Genomic DNA, 17,636 nt, shown 5'->3' with positions numbered 1-17,636 from the left:
ATGATATTCAGATCCCCTCCCTGTGGCAGATACTGCAGCTCCAGGCAGTATCTTTGGGAATCACTGTATTAAAGCTATGAATGGTTTATGTTCTTCTGCATGTCGGAGGGTTACCACAGCTCCTCCAGGAAGAAAAAACACTGAGTGTGTGTGTGGGGTGGGTGATTAAGGTGAATCACTGAGATTGTAAACAACTCCAGAAAGGTAACAACCTTCAGGGTGGTTTATGCAGACTGGTTCAAACTGGGTTACCAGAGACCAAGAGACAATGGAGGACTTCTGATATGAAAGGCTGAGTTATAAAGACTCAGGGACTTCATTTTGATTCTGCAAATGGGCAGGACCTTCTGTCCATGGGGATCCCAACACTGAATCGTTAGAGGGATGTTGGTCTACCAGGCTGCCCATGAGGAAGATGGGTGAATTCTGGTATGTTCAGCAAGTGTGGAGGAATTTTTATTGTTTTTAATGTTTTCTCTGTCACACTTTTATCCTAGGAATAAGGTATAATCTGCTGAGAGAGAGCTGGGTGGTAACTTGTAACTGCTGGCAATGCCCTGCTCATAGCCCTTGAGAAGAAAGCACAGCATGGGGGCTGGCCTGTAGGCAGACTGGTTTGCTGGGGGTATCACAGTGGAAGGCAGGGGGCTGTGCAGTCTTAAAAACCCCTGGCCGCAAGGAGATGGGACAGGGGGTTCCCACCCAGAGACAGGTGACAGCAGGAGGCCTGAGTAGGCACTCCTGGAGTGGATCACCGGAGGGTGGGGGCGGGTGGGGATACAGATGCCGTTTCTTTGAAACTGTAAAGGTCCCTAGCTAGTATCATCTCCAGATTTCATGGCTGGGCTGTTCCACTGCCAGACAGTTAATGAAATATTCAATGAGAGAGGAGTTAACAGGCACCCTTGGCCACCCCACCCAGCCTGGTATCGCCCCTCACCCTGACACCCTGCAGCCCCCCTGCTATTGCAGAAACATTTCACACAGTGACACCAATCAGGACCCACCTCTGCGCTTTGCCCTAGCACTTTGCACCTGCGCCCCCAGGATGATTAAGACCAGGCAGAGCAGGGCCCCCAGAATAATGCAGATGACCACGGGCACCGTGACTCTCCCACTGTCAGTCGGAGGGCGGCTCAGGGGAGCTGGATGGAAATGAACATGTGACAGGGAGAGATTAGCCTGTGAGAGTCGTGGGAGCCCAGGGAGCTCCCCAGTCACTCATTGCAGGGCCCAGGACAGCAGGGTAATGGGCTGGGACACAGTCTGTGCACCATGGGGGCAGCTCACAGCATACTGTTTAAATCATGGGCCCTGCCAGGTCAGCTGGAGCCAGCAGACAGGAATCCTCTGGCTCAGCACAGCCTGCAGCTCCCACCCCGGTGTCATTCGCCCTCAGATGTCACAAGCCATGGAAAGGAGCTCCTTCCCTCAGGCTGCAGTTTGCAGCTCCTCCGCTGTGACCCAGCAGCAGGGAAATGTAGCCCTTGATGGGAGGAAGGGGATGCTTTAACTGGGGTATTTGGAAAATCTGTCCTCTCTGTCAGACCTGCAAAATTAAAGGGAGGAAACTTGGAACCTGTAGTAAGGAGGAGGTGATGTGTTTGTTCCTAGGGGGGATCCTCACCTCTGAGAGTTCCTTGTTGTCTCCAGCTATCACCTCCACAAACTCCCTCACAGCAGCACAGGACCTGTTTGTTAGTGATTTAGGGCCCAAGTCCCTTGTGCTCTGTGCAGCAATGAGGACTCTCATAACAAACCAGCACAGTGGGGCCTGTGATGGATGCAGGGGCTATGTGGGCTGATGCCTGAGCCAGTCTGACCCCACAAAGGTTCCACCCCTCAACATCCAGGATGCTCCAGCACTCAGGAGATGGAAGGGCCTGGTTTGGGACCAAAGGGGATGGGTGAGCTAAACCATCCTTTCCCCTGAATATTACAGCATGTAGCAGAAACATCTCCTGTCACTCACCTGAGCAATTCACGGCAGCATCTTCCTTATGACCACAGTTGCTCTCACCCCAGGGCCTGGCAGGACAGTCCCAGAGAGATGACTCTGTCCCTCTGCAATTCAACGTCTCCACCCAGATGGGACCAGTCCCCTGGCCGAATGCAGCCTCGCCCGGGGCAGATACAGCAGATCCACAGCCCAGTTGTTTACACACAACGTTAGCATCTGCCATGTCCCAGGAGTCATCACAAACTGTTCCCCAGGAGCCACGGTACCAAACCTCCACTCTCCCCGAGCATCTGTCCTCTCCTCCCATGATGCGCAACTTGTCCTGGTCTAGAAATGCAGAAACCTCACATGTTACTGGGACAACTTAGGGACCAAGAGGGAGACAGTGAGAAGCAAGATACCTGTGCAGCTGGGAGAGTTCGGGCATTCGGCAAACAGGGTCTGAGTTGGTGTTGGTTTTGGTTTTTTCCCTATGGAGAGAAAACGCTGAGGTGAATGCACTGGGTTGTGTGTGTGATGTGTGATGTGAGAGTAGAATTTATCTGTATTTTAAACCCCTAATTTCAGCACTGTGTGAACTGAAATGTGAACGCTGGGTCATTTAATACCTAATTACTTTGCTATTCAGCTGTTAATCAGACACACAGGCCGACATGCACCCAGATTTATGGGGGATTCCAGTTCTGACCCAAACTGCACAGCCTGGGCCCAGGTCTGATTGTTCATCCCAAAAGGATTAATAACCCCAGAGCTGCCTCATGATGGTCTCTAGGGAGAGGCTTTTCTTGGCTCTCAGACTACCTTATCGCAGTGTCTAACACCAGTCTCTTTTAAAATTAATTGATTAACTTCCATGTTTCTTGTTAATCAGACAAATGCTTGTTCCTATAAAACATCATGAAAATATGTTTGTATCTTGTGCTGAGAATTTAAATCTGCCTACACTGAGATGTGAACAACAACAAAAGTTCTATCCTAACCTTTCAATTAATTGAACACATCGCGTACATGTGGGTTTGCACGCGCGCATGCAGGTAGTTTCAGAATTACCAGTGCAAGAAATATGGGTCTCTTCTGCTCGGTTATCACATGACTTTGGATCCCAGGGCTCTGACGGGCACTGCCAGAGGGAGCTGTGCTGCTCACTGCATGCAACGTGGTCCAGCCACGTGGGACCAGAACCTGGTCCATATTCAAAGTCTCTTGCAATCTGCCCTCCGTCCCCACAGTTCAGCTGTTTGCAGACAATTGCTGGGGTGACTCCAGACATCGCATTGGAGCAAACACTGCCCCACGTCCCATTGTAGAAAACCTCCAGCCGCCCTGCACAGTCACTGTTGCTCACCAGCCTCAGATCTGTGAACTCTAGAAGGAAATGCAGAAAAAGGGAATTTAGATCATTTGATTCTGAAATGAACTGGGGTGTGAATAGTGAAATCCCAGCAATTGCTAACGATCCTGTGCCTCATTCTGCAAGAGCAACGGCTAGAGAACCACTCCAAGAGTAAGAGACTCTTTTGGACACCACAGGCCCCTTAGAAATACAGTGGGCGCCTCTGGAAGGCCACCATTTAGCAGCAGCTACATACAGATTGTAATAGATGAAGGCCGGGAAGGATTGTGACATTGGCAGGCCAGATGCCAGCTCTTGCCCAGGCTGCAAGCCTTAGCTGAGAACTTACAAGCTCATAGCTGGAGACCAGGCAGGGTCAAATGTGTGTTAGTTTTGCTGAAAACAGGTATTAGTCTTGGAAGAATGTATTGAGTGTTTAGACTTTATGAAATGCTGGTTAGTTGCTGCTGGCATTAATCTCACTTGTAATGTCTGTGGTCCATGCTACAAGAACATATGTAAGTTTTGCTTTATACTGAAAATGTTTGCTCTGAACTTGTGAACTCAGGCACGGGAATGATCCCCGCCGCCCATCCCCTGCATGTAGTACATGCAGAAGGTCTTATCCCATTGCTTTGAAGGCTGGAAGAGGGAAATAAAAATAATAGATGGGAAGATTTTTCATCTTTTTGGCTGTTTGAACTGTGACAGGGCTAAAGAAACCAAACTGAAGCCCGAGACCCCAAGGGGTTACCCCTGGGTCAGCGCTGAAGGACATTTGGACTTGACAGATCACTACAACTCTGTCACTCCGAGGATATAAATGGTAACTCATTTGTGTGTAGACGATTGCTTGCTTTAACCGTGTAAACAGCCATTTTATTTCTTTTTCCTAGTGAATAAACCTGTATATAGTTTATTACAGGATTGGCTACACGCATTGTCTTTGATGTAAGATCCAGGGTACCCAGTGATCTGAGTAAGTGGCTGGTCTCTTGGGATTGAAAGAAACCTGAATGTGATGTGATTTTAGGTGTAAGTGACCACTTATCCCTAAGTCCAGTTTGTTTGGGTGACAATAGACTGGAGAGTCTAAGGGGACGGTCTGTGACTCCATGGTAAGATAGATACAGTGATCCAGGAGTAAGTTCCCTCTGAGCTGTGTGGCCATATGGACGCACAGAAGGCTATCAAAGGCCTCATAGGCATGCAGCCACAGGGGCCTAGACTGGAGAGGCACCTCTTCCTCAGCCCCAGAGCTGCCGCAGTGGGGAGACGTGCCTCTCCCCTGGCCCCAGGCTGCTGCAGCAAGAGAGGCCTTGGGGGAGTTCTCTCTTCCCGCTGCAGCCCCAGGGCAGCCAGAACTACAAACCCCTCATCCCTGGCCCCACCCCAGAGCTCGCACCCCCAGTCAGAGCCCTCACCCTGTGCACAGCCACCCTCTGCCCCAGCCCTGAGTTGCCTCCCACACTCTGAACCCCTCAGCTCCAACCCCACCACACATCACCTCTAGACTGGTGCACAGAACAAAATTCATTCCGCACATGGAAGTAAAAATTACAGGGAACATTGGTCCAGGAGTTCACATCTGTTACTGGCTTGGTGAAATCTACTTATAGAACACACCAGCAGTTTGGGGTATTGCCTTGTTTCTCACCATCTGCCTGAGGTGGGCACTCAGTGCCATGAGCCTCTCCAGACAGTGTGACAGGGATCATGAGATCAAATAATTTGACCGTCTGTAAAACAGCTGCATAGAGCCTAATAACTTGAGTTTGACGTAAGCATAGCTTCCAGAAAGGCAACCAGTCTAGACAGAAGGATTTAAAGAGATGCATAATGCACCATTCCCTGGTAGTTTGTTCCGATGGTTAATCATCCTCCCTGTTAAAAACCTGGTCCTTATTTCTGAAGTGAATTGTCTGGTTTCAGCTTCCAGCCATCAACTATTGTTCTGCCTTTCTGCATTAGATTAAAGAGCCCTTTAGTAAGTGGTATGTTCTCCTTGTGAACGGATTTATGCCCTGCAATCAAGTTACCTCTTGATTGTTTTGATAAGCTAAACAGATTCAGCATCTGAAATCTCTCACCGTAAGGCTTTTATTCATCAGATCACTTTTCTGGCTCTTCTCTGCTCCAATTTTTGTGGACATACTGGAATACTGTGTCCAGTTCTGATCTGTCTCACCAGTACCATGTACAACAGTAAAATTTAGTCCCCACTCCTACTCACTACTCCCCTGTTTATACATCCAAGGTTCACATTAGCCTGTTTTGCCACTCACGACACTGGGAGCTTATGTTTACTTATTTCTCCACTCGGACCCTACATCTTTTTCAGTCACTGCTTTCCATGATACAATCTCCTTTAGATACCTGAGATGCAGCCTTCTAGCATTCTAAGGGAAATCTTGCAATATCTCCAACACCTCTGGGTGGGAGCTGAGGACTTTCTAATGGTGACCTTGGTAGGTAGTTACACAAGGCAAAGGGAGGCAGAGACAGTCAGGGAGAGTGTCATTCTCAGCAATCTCCTTAAACATCTGCCCCCTCCATTTAATCCCCTGGTAACCAGACTCACGTGAGCATTCCCAGAACAGACCTGAGCAGAGAACTCCCGCGTCCTCTTTGTGTCTGCAGTTGTGCTGGCCCCAGCCCCCCGAAGGACATGCCCAGAGATTGGATTCGTTCCCAGAGCAGTTCACATCGTCCAGCCAGATCTGCCCGGATCCTTGCCCATAATGAGCAGAGACAGTTGCATTGATGGCGCGTCCACATCCCAGTTGTTTGCAAACGACATTGGAGTCTGACAGATCCCAGGAATCATCACAGACCGTCCCCCAGCTGCCATTGTAATAAATCTCCACTCTCCCGGCACAGTGATCTGTCCCATTCACCAGTCTGATCTGCCGGCTCCCTGCAGGGATAGATCGCAGCTGTTAATATGTATTTTCTTACTGAACAGACAATGTTTGTGAGATTTGGAAATGAATCACCTGAGCAAATGACACTGACGTCCTCAGCAATTGCTGCCTGTGCTGTCTCAGATGTGGAGTTGTCACAGAGAATCAGACGAGTCTCATTTCCTGCACACTGGACCCTTCTCAGCCCCACAGGGCCCGTTCCTTGCTCAGACTTTGGGGGGTTAAAAGCTTTCTCAGCCACTCCACACTGGAGCTCCCTGCACACCACGCTGGCATCGTCCATGTCCCACTGGTCATCCAGCACTCTGCCCCACACACCCAAGAGGGAAATCTCAACTCTCCCATCACACCGACTCTCTCCGTTCAGCAGTCTGAGTGATTCAGAGTGACCTGGGCTCAGGGGAGATGGGAAACACACTGAATAACACTCTCTCTCATACACTAGAAATAATATGCATGAAATTGTGGACTATTTCTCAATAAAAAGGTATAAGCCAGTGATCAGAGTGTGTCACAGTGTTAAAGGGAACAACCTCTGTCAGAAGACACTTATTCCTGTGAATCTATAAGTGGAAGGTGCTGTTAGGATTTTAAAACTCTGAGCTTGATACAAGGGCTTGCCAACAGACTCTCTAAATGAGTGAGCGAGGGAATTCCTGCAGATTACTGATTGGGAAAATAGTCTCTGTGTGTGGTGGTGGAATGGCTGCTGAGGTTTGTAGTCACTTTATCCAGGCTTAAATGGCTGGAAGCCAGTGAACGGTGTCTGCACAAGCACTTAGCAGGTGGGTCGTGAATGATTTAGGCAAGTTTGCCTTCAGGAAGTTTGGCCAATGGAAGAGCAGGGTTCACGGTGGTCAGGAACAGGTTATTGTTGGTAAATACCCTTAGTTCCCTCTGATCTTTACTCAGCAGGTGGCAACTTTCTTGGTTCACGTAGATCCAGTGCAGGAGCTCCTAGTGTTAGATAGTTCCCGGCACTGGTGGTTCTAACTGGAGCTGTCCCCTGAAATGTGGTGTCATCTCTGAGTCTTACGTGAGATTCCAGCTGATCGATTCATAGCACAAGAAGCAGGTTGTGTGTGGGGCGGGGAAGGGGACGTGCTTTGTTGGTGAATATTGTGACTCCCTTGGGATGTGAATCTCAGTCTTTGCGTGTGTCTTAGAATCAGAGAGTCCGACAGCAAGGTGGTAAGTTAGGAATTACTCCCCGAGTTCAGACCCAGGTGCAGCCAGGAGAGACTGACAATGTTAAAAGACAACAGCAGAGTCAGTGCAGGGCACACCCACTGGCTGTGTCGGGTACAGTATGTACTAGTATGGCGACCTGATGGGTAAAGTGTGTGTGCACTGGATCCAACCAGCTCAAGGATCTTGGTAGCCAAATAACATTTCAAGGCTAAGAGTGAAATCCTGGCCCCACTGACGGCAATGGTAAAACCTCCTTTGACTTCAATGGAGCCAGGAGTTCACCCTAAGACTGGACCAGGAGACTGCCTGCATGCAGCTAGTGTAGTGCAGGGGTAGCCACGGGTCGGCTGTGGCCTACCCAGTGATCATCCAGGCCCACCCAAATTAGGGCTGGAGCCCCCCAAATCCACAGGCTGGGACTCCCAACCCCAGCTCGGTGTCCGTCAGTCTGTCTGCATCTTTTTTCTGCCAGCACCATGCGCTGCTTCCCTGGTCTCTGACCCAAGCATTAGCCCCGCAGGGGGTGTGCCTCGTGAGGGCAGGTCTGGGTGGGGCAAGTGCTGGGGCCAGAGACCGGGGCAGCAGCTCCCGGCACCGGCAGGAAAAGGACATGGCTGGGCTGACGGACACTGAGCCAGGGTCGGGAAGGGTGAGTAGAGCTTGAGCCCTCGTGGGACCCTGCTTTGCCCAAAAGGCACGCCTAGGTGACCAAATGTCCCAATTTTATCGGGACAGTCCTGATATTTGGGACTTTTTCTCATATAGGCGCCTCTTACTTCCCACCACCTGTCCAATTTTTCACATTTCCTATCTGTTTTCCCTAGGCACGCCCCGCAGCCTGTGTTCCCCGGGCAGCCTCAGATTTGGGTGCCTGCTGAGTGGTAAGGGCCGGCTGGAAGGGGTGGAGGGAGGAGAGCCCCCCTCTCTCCTGCCCCCTTCCCAGGGCACTGGATTCCTCCTGTACTCCTCCCTCTGCTCCTCCCGTCCCTGCCCACCCCCCTGAAAGCTGGGGCCCACCCAAGTTTCCTGTCCTAGGTATGCCACTAGTGTAGTGTGAGGGCAGAGAGTAGATCTGGGGCTTTCCGAGGAGGCTCATGGATATAACTGGGTACCACAGCCCCTCACGAAGGCCAAATGGGATCACGGCAGATGGAGCTTGTATGGAAGGGACCAGGTGTTCTTCCTTAGAAGGGATTCTCCTTCCAGCAATTGTAGGGAGAAATCAGCATCTTCATGTGCTGAGGAGTTCCCTCCGAGAACCAGGGTCTGGGCTGGGTAGCTAATTAGGAGAGGCAGGGCAGGGCTGCAGGGAATTCAGTTAGGAATGCAGGTATCAGCCTCTGTGAGAAGCAGGAGAACTGCGAGGTGAATTGTCCCCAAGGTACAAAGGTATCAGCTGTAAAGAGGAGAGTAGACGTCTGTTGAGAGTGCTGGGCAGCACCCTATAGGCTTAGTCGTGGTGTGTAATGGCACCAGTGACCCTGGGCTCTGTGGGAGACAGTCCTGGAAGCTACGTGTCCATTATTAGGAAGAAGGTTGAAATCCAGGGTTTCTGCAGTAGGTTTCTCTGTAAGGACCCCAGTTCCAGCCAGGCAAGAAGCCCTGTGGAGACTCTGTACATGGATGAGAAGATGGGGCAGAGAGGGGAGCTGCAACTTCATTAAGCAGGAGGGGTCCCTTTGGTGAGGGGAGAAGAGATGATCACAATGGCCTCTTTGGGTCTTAAAACTCTGCGGATCTACAGACCGATAAGATGGGCTCCATTTAGCCACAAGGGAACCAGGTTGGCTGGCCACTAAAATTAAGTTTTCGAGTGAATTATTTTTCCCGCACTTTCAGTGCCCAGGATGGATAAATCGGGGTTGTGAAGCATCAGGCTGTTACCTGTACGACCCCTGCCTCACTCACTTTAGAAACTGGAAAGCCTGTCGAGAATGAGCAGGGGAGCGCAGGAAGAACTAGGATGATCTTGTTAAGACAGTGACCGTCATTCAGTAGAGCTCAGTTCTATCCCTGCCTCTTCCGCAGACTTCACAGGTGATGCTGAGCAGGTCTCTTCAACTAGTTTTCATGGGGTCTGATTTTCAGAAGTACTGAGCACTCGCAACTGCCGCCAGGGTCAAGACAAGATGTGGCTGCTCAGCTCTTCAGAAGTCAGGCAGTGTGGTTGGAGGGAACGAGCACAGGGCTGTGAATCAAAATACTGAGTTTTATCCTGTGTCCGCTGCTGACTTACTGGATGGCCTTGGGCAAGTCACTTTGCTTTTCTTTCTCAGTTTCACTATCTGTAAAATGGAGCTGATATAAATACTTACCACCTGCTTCCCTGGAGTTCTGAGAGGGTTTATTAATGTCTGGACAGTACTTTGAACACACAAAGCTCTATAGAAATGGTGAGTACTCTGAAGAATCAGGCCATGAGGGTCTCAGGTTGGTACCCAATCACTCCAAATAAGTAGCGAGTTTGGAAGTTTGGCTTTAATCATTGTATGTAACATTTTCAAAAGCAGCTAAATGATGTCGGAGCCTAAGTGCCATTTTCAGAAGTGATTTAGGCTACAAGAAGGTGAAGTCTCCAGGGTTCTTGGGCTCCTACGTTATTGGAGAAAATGGGACTTAAGTCCCTCAGTCACTTAGGCAGTTTTGAAAATGTTATTCTTGGGCTTCTAAGTGTCTAAGTCACTTTTGAAATGGCATTATAACAGTCTGCTCTCTCCCAGTGGTGTTGTGAAGACAAATTCACTAATGCTTGTGGTGCACTCTGATACTACGGTGAGGAGCACCATAGAAAAGCCCATGAAGAAATGAATAATTCTGTATTCAGTGCAGTGTTTGTACGGTCTGTAGAGTGAATAAGGCCCTGGGTCACAGGTTGAATGATGAGGATAAAAAGAAAGATCCTCCAGCTCCTCCATCCCCTGAGCACCATCCTCCCATGGCACTGAAGGAGGCAGGAGCTGGTGGGATGGAGGGGAATAACAGGACGTGTGCATGCAATTAGACTGTGTCATAATGTAGATGAACAGGGGGGGCTGAATGAACATTGCACAGGTAATCTTAATTCTGATATTTCCTAATTCTTGTGCCTTTGGCTTTCACTAATAACACTGTTTAATTTGTTAATGTTTTTATGTGAGGTAAATATTTTCCCTGCTAAGTACTGTGTGGTCATGCAGGATTTCAGCTTCCAAACACACCCGAGAGACTGGCATGGGAAAATGGAAGGAGCATTTTTGTTTAGATTCTAACTAAAACATTGATTCATTTTAACTTTTGGAAAATGAAAAAATCAATTTTCCTTTTCATATTTGGGTTTACAGGTTTTCCCCCTTTCTCCCCCTTCCTATTTTTTCATCTTTTTTGCCACTGTAAAAAATTAGCAAAAATCAAGAAAAGTGTAAGAGAGCAGGGGGAGCGGGGGGATCTTTCTGAGTTTTTTTTCAACTGGAAAGGTGTGAAAAAGTTAGAAAAAACCAAAGTGAGATAAAGTGCTACTTTCTCTGTGGCACGCTCCCAAAAATACCCTCAGGAACTCAAATGAGAGAAGAGAAAAGTTTATTTTCCACAGTTTCTAATTCAGCCAACCTGGAAGGGATTTCCCTGCACGAGGGCAAGGCACTTCCCTGGCCCCAGCACTGATCCCTTGCCAAATTGCAAAGGCCTGCTGCAGACAATGAAGGCATACAATCTCCTCAAGAGCTGGTGGTGTGAGTATTTGATCAGAGAAAGTGTGATGCAACCTCCATCTTGGGAATTGCTAGTAGCTCCCCCTCTAATTACTACAGCAGTGATTTGGAGAAGGATGAGAACAGTGAATCGGTGACATTTATGAAACCCGAAGGACAAAGTGCTGCCCCTGCTCCACTGCCCGGTGGAAGGACAGAGTTGCTGATGTTTTTACTGGAGAATCCAGGGCATTCCCGGGTCATCACTGTTCTTTTTGAGGTCATGTTTACTTTAATTTTATTTTTAATACATTTACCATTATGATACGTAGTTTAGAATCTTGCTCCCTCTCCCCTTGCTGTGCCCTGAGGTTTCCCCGCTCTTGGGTCAGTGTCACACACTGAGGGGCCAGTGTCATTAATCCAGCATTACACTTACCTGAGCAAACCACACTGGCATCATTGTCATGGGAGCACTGAGAGGCCCCCAGGGCAGTAACAGGGCAGTGGCCCAAATGGGGTTCAGTCCCTTTGCAGTGAAATGTGTCTGTCCAGACAGAGCCAGTTCCCCTTCCAAAATACCCTCCTCCTGGGGCTGATTCAGCGAAGCCGCAGTCGAGCTGACAACAGAGAACGTTGGCATCCGGTAAATCCCAGCGAGAGTCACAGAGGGTTCCCCAGGCATCAAGAACCTGGATCTCCACCCTCCCTGAGCACGTTGTGCTGCCGTTCACCAGGCGGAACCCTGTGTGCCCTGGGGAGAAGGGAGAAGGGGTTTAGAGAGGGAAACTTGGAGCTATTTTATACCAAATAGTTAAAGAAAGGAAAGTCAGGGGAGGATTTGATCTGATTCTATTTATCTTGGATCATTTGTGTTTTACGAGAAGCTGGTGCCATCCTATTACCCTAGCTCTCTACACAGTGAGATCTGTATACTGCTTCACCCTAATCTAGAATTCACATCACTGGGATTTTAAAAACTTTGCACTGAATTCTTACCTGAGCATATGGCTCCAGCATCATTTGCATGTGAGCATGACTGACTGATGTGCGATATCCGGGGACAGTACGCATGGTGGGACTCATTCCCCGCGCACCGGAATGCTTCAGTCCAGATTGGTCCATGTCCTTCTCCAAAGTGAGCTCCTCCTGGGATAGACAGAGCTGTTCCACACTGTAGTTCATTACAGATAACGTTGGCAGCTTTGAGATCAAAGTGGGCATCACAGACTGTGCTCCATGTTTCTCCATCTTTTATTTCCACACGTCCTAAACAGGCACTATGCCCTCCAACCAGCCGGGGCTTAATGTGTCCTAGAAATTTAATGAAGGCAGGAATTTACAAAGGGGCCTCAGGGAGTTAGATGCTCGACAGCCATAACATTTTGCCTGAACGCCAATCATGGCTCAGTGGCAAAGTGCAGGCCGCAATGAGAAATAAAAAAGCAATATATAACAAATGGGAAACAGTGGTATTACATAACAATCAATATACATTAGATGATATAATGTGTAGAAAATTGATAAGGGAAACTAATGATGTCAGGGAAAAAATAATGGGTTGCTGCACTTAGGGGATTCACAAGGCATTTTTAACTATACTAGGAACAAACAAAAAATCCTAACAGTGGTGTAGTTCCACTGCAAATCAAGGTGGTAAAATTGTTAACAACAATGAAGAAAAGGCAGAAGTATTCAATAAATATTTCTGATTTTGGATAGAAACAGGATGTATCATATTATGTGAAAAGGATGAACTACTCTTCAGTCCATTGGTAACTCAGGAGGAAGTTAAACAGCCTTTACTATTTTTATATCAGCAGGCCTCAAGAGCTGATAAAACCCCAGAAGAAGAGAAATGTAGGGTTGGAAGGAACCTCAAGAGGTGATCTAGTCCATCTCCTCACACCAAGGGAGGTTTAAGTATACCTAGGCCACCCTGACAGATGTTTGTCTAACTTTTTGTGCAAAGTCACCAATGATGGGGATTACACAACCTCCCTACGTACCCTGTTCCAGTCCTTAATTATCCCTATAGTTCGAAACTTTTTTTCTAATATCTAATCTGAATCTCATTTGCTGCAATCTAAAATGATTGTTGAGTCCTACCCTTGGTGGATGTGGACAACAATTAACAAACAATCTTTCAGTTATTTGAAGACTGTTATCAGTTCACCTCTCAGTCTGCTCTTCTCTAAACTAAAAATGTCCAATTCTTTCAACATTTCCTCATAGATCATGTTTTCTAAACCTCTTACTCTGTTTGTTGCTCTCCTCTGGATGTTCTCCAATTTGTCCTTATCTTTTTTAAACAATGATGAGCAAAAACGGACACAGTACTCCAGCTGAGACCACACCATTGCTAAGTAGAGAGGGACAATTACCTCCTGTGTATTACATATAACATTCTTGTTAATATAATTCAGAATGACATTTCTCTTTTTCACAAGAGGATCACAGCTTTTCAGATTGTGATCCACTATAACTCTGAGATCATTTTCTGCAGAACTGCTACCTAGACAGTTATTCCCCATTTTTTTTATTTGATTTTTCCTTCCTAAGTCTCATACTTTGCACTTGTCTTTACTGAATTTCAATTTGCTGATTTTGGAGCAATTCTCCAGTTTATCAAGATCATTTTGATTTTCAACCCTTCCTTCCAAAGAGCTTGCGACCCCTCTCAGCTTCGTGTCACCCACAAATTGTGTCCGAGTATTCTCTACTCCATCAACCAAGTCACTTATGAAAATATTGATGAGTACCGAACCCAGGACAGTGTTATTTTTTATTTATCCACAGGAACACAGAAATCACAGAGAAAAGAATAAAGCAACTGAAGACCTACAGGCCTATGTCTTACCTAAAGCTCAGCTTTTCCCTCAAAACCTGGGTTGACTCAGCTTATCCAAGGAACCCCTGCTCCTGGGGACTGTGTTATAGTCTCCCTCCCTAAAGACCCTGCCTCACCCCCTCTGTTCCTCAGGGCTCCCCTGTTAACAATTCCCAAGCTCTCTGTTTAAGATTTCTCATCTCAGGGGCCCATCCCAAGGAAGGTGACTTGTGCACAGCTTGGCAGATGCAAAAGTTCCAAAGCCCTGACACCTGTATTGTCAGTTAAGTACCAGTAACTGGGTTCTATGAAACCATTGTCTGCCGTCCTGGGACATATGGGGAGCTCAGACGGGGGTTGCCCTTTGAACCCCTGAAGGAAATGTGAAAATAGCAGTAAAAGGAACTGAGGTGCACGTAATATTCACAGAAATACAGATATAGCCCATGTTCTTTACAGGGGTCATAGTAGACAAAGAACTGAACATGAGCTCCCAGTGTGATGCCGCTGCAAAAACGGCGAAGGTGATCCTTGGATGTATAAAGAGGGGAGCAATGAGGACAGCTGGCTGAAATGCAGGATTTCCAGTGTACAGGAAATGTCACTATTTTAAAATTTCCTGCAAATTGGAAATCCGACTAAAATTTTGTTTTGGAAACTCCAACCCATGGTGTATCCAACTTGAAATTTGCTCCCAGGAACCCCAACAGATGCGGAGTGACACTGACATTCTTGTCAATTTCACCACTGTTAACATCAGGACAAGCATGTCAATTTCTCAGAGCCACTGCTGGGGCTCTGGGGCAGCCTCATCATGTGGCCTGCCCTGGACTGGGAACCCCTGAGCTTCCAGACTCCTTGGCCAGCTGGCAGCCAAAATAGGCAAATAGCCCAGTCCGGGACATTCTGCAAGGCAGGGCTGCCCCAAGCCACAGACCCTGGGACACCAGAATCCATCCCGGGACTTCCAGGATCCCTGATGCAGACCCTGGAGCCGAGCCTTGGTTAGAGCTGGGGCTCCCAGGGCTTGCAGGTTCCTATCCCATGGCAGAGAGCCTGAAAGCATTGGCAGGGCTTCCCTGGAGCCCAGACCCTCGAAAGACTAGGGTCTCCAATTTTGGGGCAATCTGTATGGTGGGGCTGCCCCAGAGCTGCAGATGCTAGAAGACTGGGGTACCCAGCCCCAGGACAATCTGCACAGCAGGACTAACAGGAGCCACCAGGGAACCTGGCAGGGAACCATGGACATTTCAACCAGACAATGCTTGTGGTTTCGAGAAAGTTCATTGAACCCCAGTTCACTTTCATGATAAATGTTGAGTTCAACAAACTGGCACTTTCAAATGAAACTCTGGTTTGCCAGATAATTTCCAACAAGCTCCAGTAGGGAGGTGATTTTTCCTCTGTGTACAGCACCGGGGAGACAGATACTGCATCTGCTTTTAGTGTCCACATTGTAAGAAGGATGTTAAAAAATTGGAATGGGTGCAGAGAAGATCCACAATAATGATTCCAGGGCTTTAAAATGTGCCCTGCAGTGAGAGATTTTAGGAGGTCAATCTGTTTAGCTTATCAAAAAGATGACCGAGACGTGTCTTGATTTCAGTGTATAGATACTTTCACATGGACAAAACACTGCATAGTAAAGGTCTTCTCAATCAAGTGGGGAAAGGCATAACAAGAACCAATGGATGGAAGTTAAAGACAGATACATTCCTATTAGAGGCAAGGCATACATGTTTCCAGTACTACTGATGAAACATTGGAACAAACTACCAAAAGAAGCAGAACATTCTCCACCTCCTGAAGTATTCAGAACAAAATTGGGTGCCTTTCTGGAAGATATGCTTCAGCCAAACACAAGTTCAGATGAAGTACAGGAGTAATTGGTTTAAATTCTATAGTTTTTGTTACCCAGGAGGTCAGACGAGATCTAATGCTCCCTTCTGGCCTTAAAATCTATTCAGCTATGAATCAAAAAGAAAGTTAACGTTTGCAAAGTGAAGCACTCAAACATTCAGAATGCCAGACTTGCACTTGCCTGTGAAACCTTCATTAGCCCCTTTTGTGACTGTGCGTGCGGGTCCATTGTCCAGAGCATGAACCTGGCAAAGGCATGGTTGGTGTTGCAAAAACACAAACACTCATGAGAAGTGCTCGGCACTGGCACGTGCATAAACACCTTCCAGAAGGGTGGGACCAGAACACCCTGACACAGGGTTATGGTGTAAACACACTCCCCAAAGATGATGAAAGGAAAACATTTACTCCCTCCGAAAGATAAGGTCAGGATGACAGGGTGATGGATAGAGATGTTTTGGTCAAACCAACATGGACAAGGCAAAAGGTGGTAACTAGTCACATCAGAAGGGCAACATGTAACTTGATTTTATCACAGTACAAAAGACAGGTCACATGGAGGGGGCGGTTTCCGGCCTAGGTGCAGGGGGTGAGTGGGGAGTGGAAAGTCTCGCCACTCACTGAGCCAAGCCCATGGTAAGGGGCCTACATGTGCCAATGTAACTGTAGACATTGATCCGGGGAGCTAGTACCGTCCTTCGTCAGCAATAAACCTGAACGAGCATTCGCCACTGAACTGAGTCTGTGGTCTTCTTAGGCAGTTTGGTCAAGGCCTGCTGCGTCAGCTATCTGCGCAGAGCTGAAAACACACACAGAGAGAAAACACGCACAGCCAACAACTGACAACACTGGGGAGGTAGGGAAGTGTTATTATCTCCATTTTACATGGAGAACCAAAGCCCAGAGACACTCTATGGCCAAAATTATCAAAAGTGTCCAGTGATTTTGGGTGCCCAACCTGAGATACTCATGTCCTGGCTTTTGAGAGGATTTAGGCTTGTGCAGCACGGCTCCCACTGCCTTCAGTTTAGAGCTGTGGGTGCTCAGCACTTCTTCAGCTCAGATGTGCATGGTCTCAAGGGGGCCACCCATAAAATGAGGTACAGACAATTAATGACCACCTGTGAAACATTTGGTTTAAGTGACTTGCCAAGCATCACATAGGAACTCTGTGGCAGAGGCAGGGATAGACTCTAATTCTCCAGGGCACCATTCAGCTGCCTTAACAAGAGACCCTCCTTTCTCCTTCTGCAATCCCCTGCCTCACACACAGCACACTTCACAGTGTCTGCAACAAATGAGGCAGGGGTCCTGTAGACAACAGCCTCCTTCACTCCACAACCCTGAGTCAGAGCACCGTCAGTTCTGTGTGCTGAATGAAGCAGGGGTCCTGTGGAGAAAATAGCAAGTTATCCTGTCATGAAAGACTGAATCTTAACGCATACGTAAAGATGGGCCAAAATAGAGCTGCAAAGACAACTTTAATTCTGCTATTTCCTTATTCTTTATCGCTGAACTTTGCAAACTGAATGTTCCTTAAAAGTAATGGAACGTTTTAAGGTTTTAAAAAAGCAAACTGAAAAAACGGAAGATCAGTGCCACTGTGTCGATGCAGCGCCGCCGATTGGGCACGTCTGGTGAAGACGGGTGACGTCGAGGGGAGAGCGCCCTCCAGTCGCGTAGCTGGGGGGGGCGGGGCAGCGGCCACTCTCCCACCGAGCAGAAGTGGAGCCTTTTTAATTTTTTGGAGCCTTTTCAATTTTTACACACCCGGCGGCGCTCCAGGGCTTCAGTGGTGGGTTCGGCGGTGGGTCCTTCACTCGCTCGGCTCTTCGGCGGCATTTCGGTGGCGGGGGGTCCTTCAGTGCCACCG

The 17,636-nt window shown here is 48.0% G+C and overlaps 1 protein-coding gene across 1 annotated transcript in view; it reads right to left on the bottom strand.

The window, feature by feature from the left end:
• The window catches only part of LOC140907321 (scavenger receptor cysteine-rich type 1 protein M130-like), a 179,904-nt gene that overhangs the window by 6,522 nt on the left and 155,746 nt on the right, over positions 1-17,636 (bottom strand). The window contains exons 12-19 of the mRNA XM_073333014.1: positions 12,073-12,387; positions 11,513-11,827; positions 6,290-6,607; positions 5,896-6,210; positions 3,011-3,325; positions 2,362-2,430; positions 1,973-2,287; positions 1,008-1,145 (exon numbers count right to left, since the gene is read on the bottom strand). Of these exons, the coding sequence (XP_073189115.1) occupies positions 1,008-1,145; positions 1,973-2,287; positions 2,362-2,430; positions 3,011-3,325; positions 5,896-6,210; positions 6,290-6,607; positions 11,513-11,827; positions 12,073-12,387 (2,100 nt within the window). The remainder of the gene's footprint in view (positions 1-1,007; positions 1,146-1,972; positions 2,288-2,361; positions 2,431-3,010; positions 3,326-5,895; positions 6,211-6,289; positions 6,608-11,512; positions 11,828-12,072; positions 12,388-17,636) is intronic.

Source organism: Lepidochelys kempii, chromosome 1 (genome assembly GCF_965140265.1).
Source record: "Lepidochelys kempii isolate rLepKem1 chromosome 1, rLepKem1.hap2, whole genome shotgun sequence".
In the NCBI taxonomy this organism is placed as follows: domain Eukaryota; kingdom Metazoa; phylum Chordata; order Testudines; family Cheloniidae; genus Lepidochelys; species Lepidochelys kempii.
Note: the sequence above shows the minus strand (reverse complement) of the source record. Positions and strands in the feature narration are given on the sequence as shown.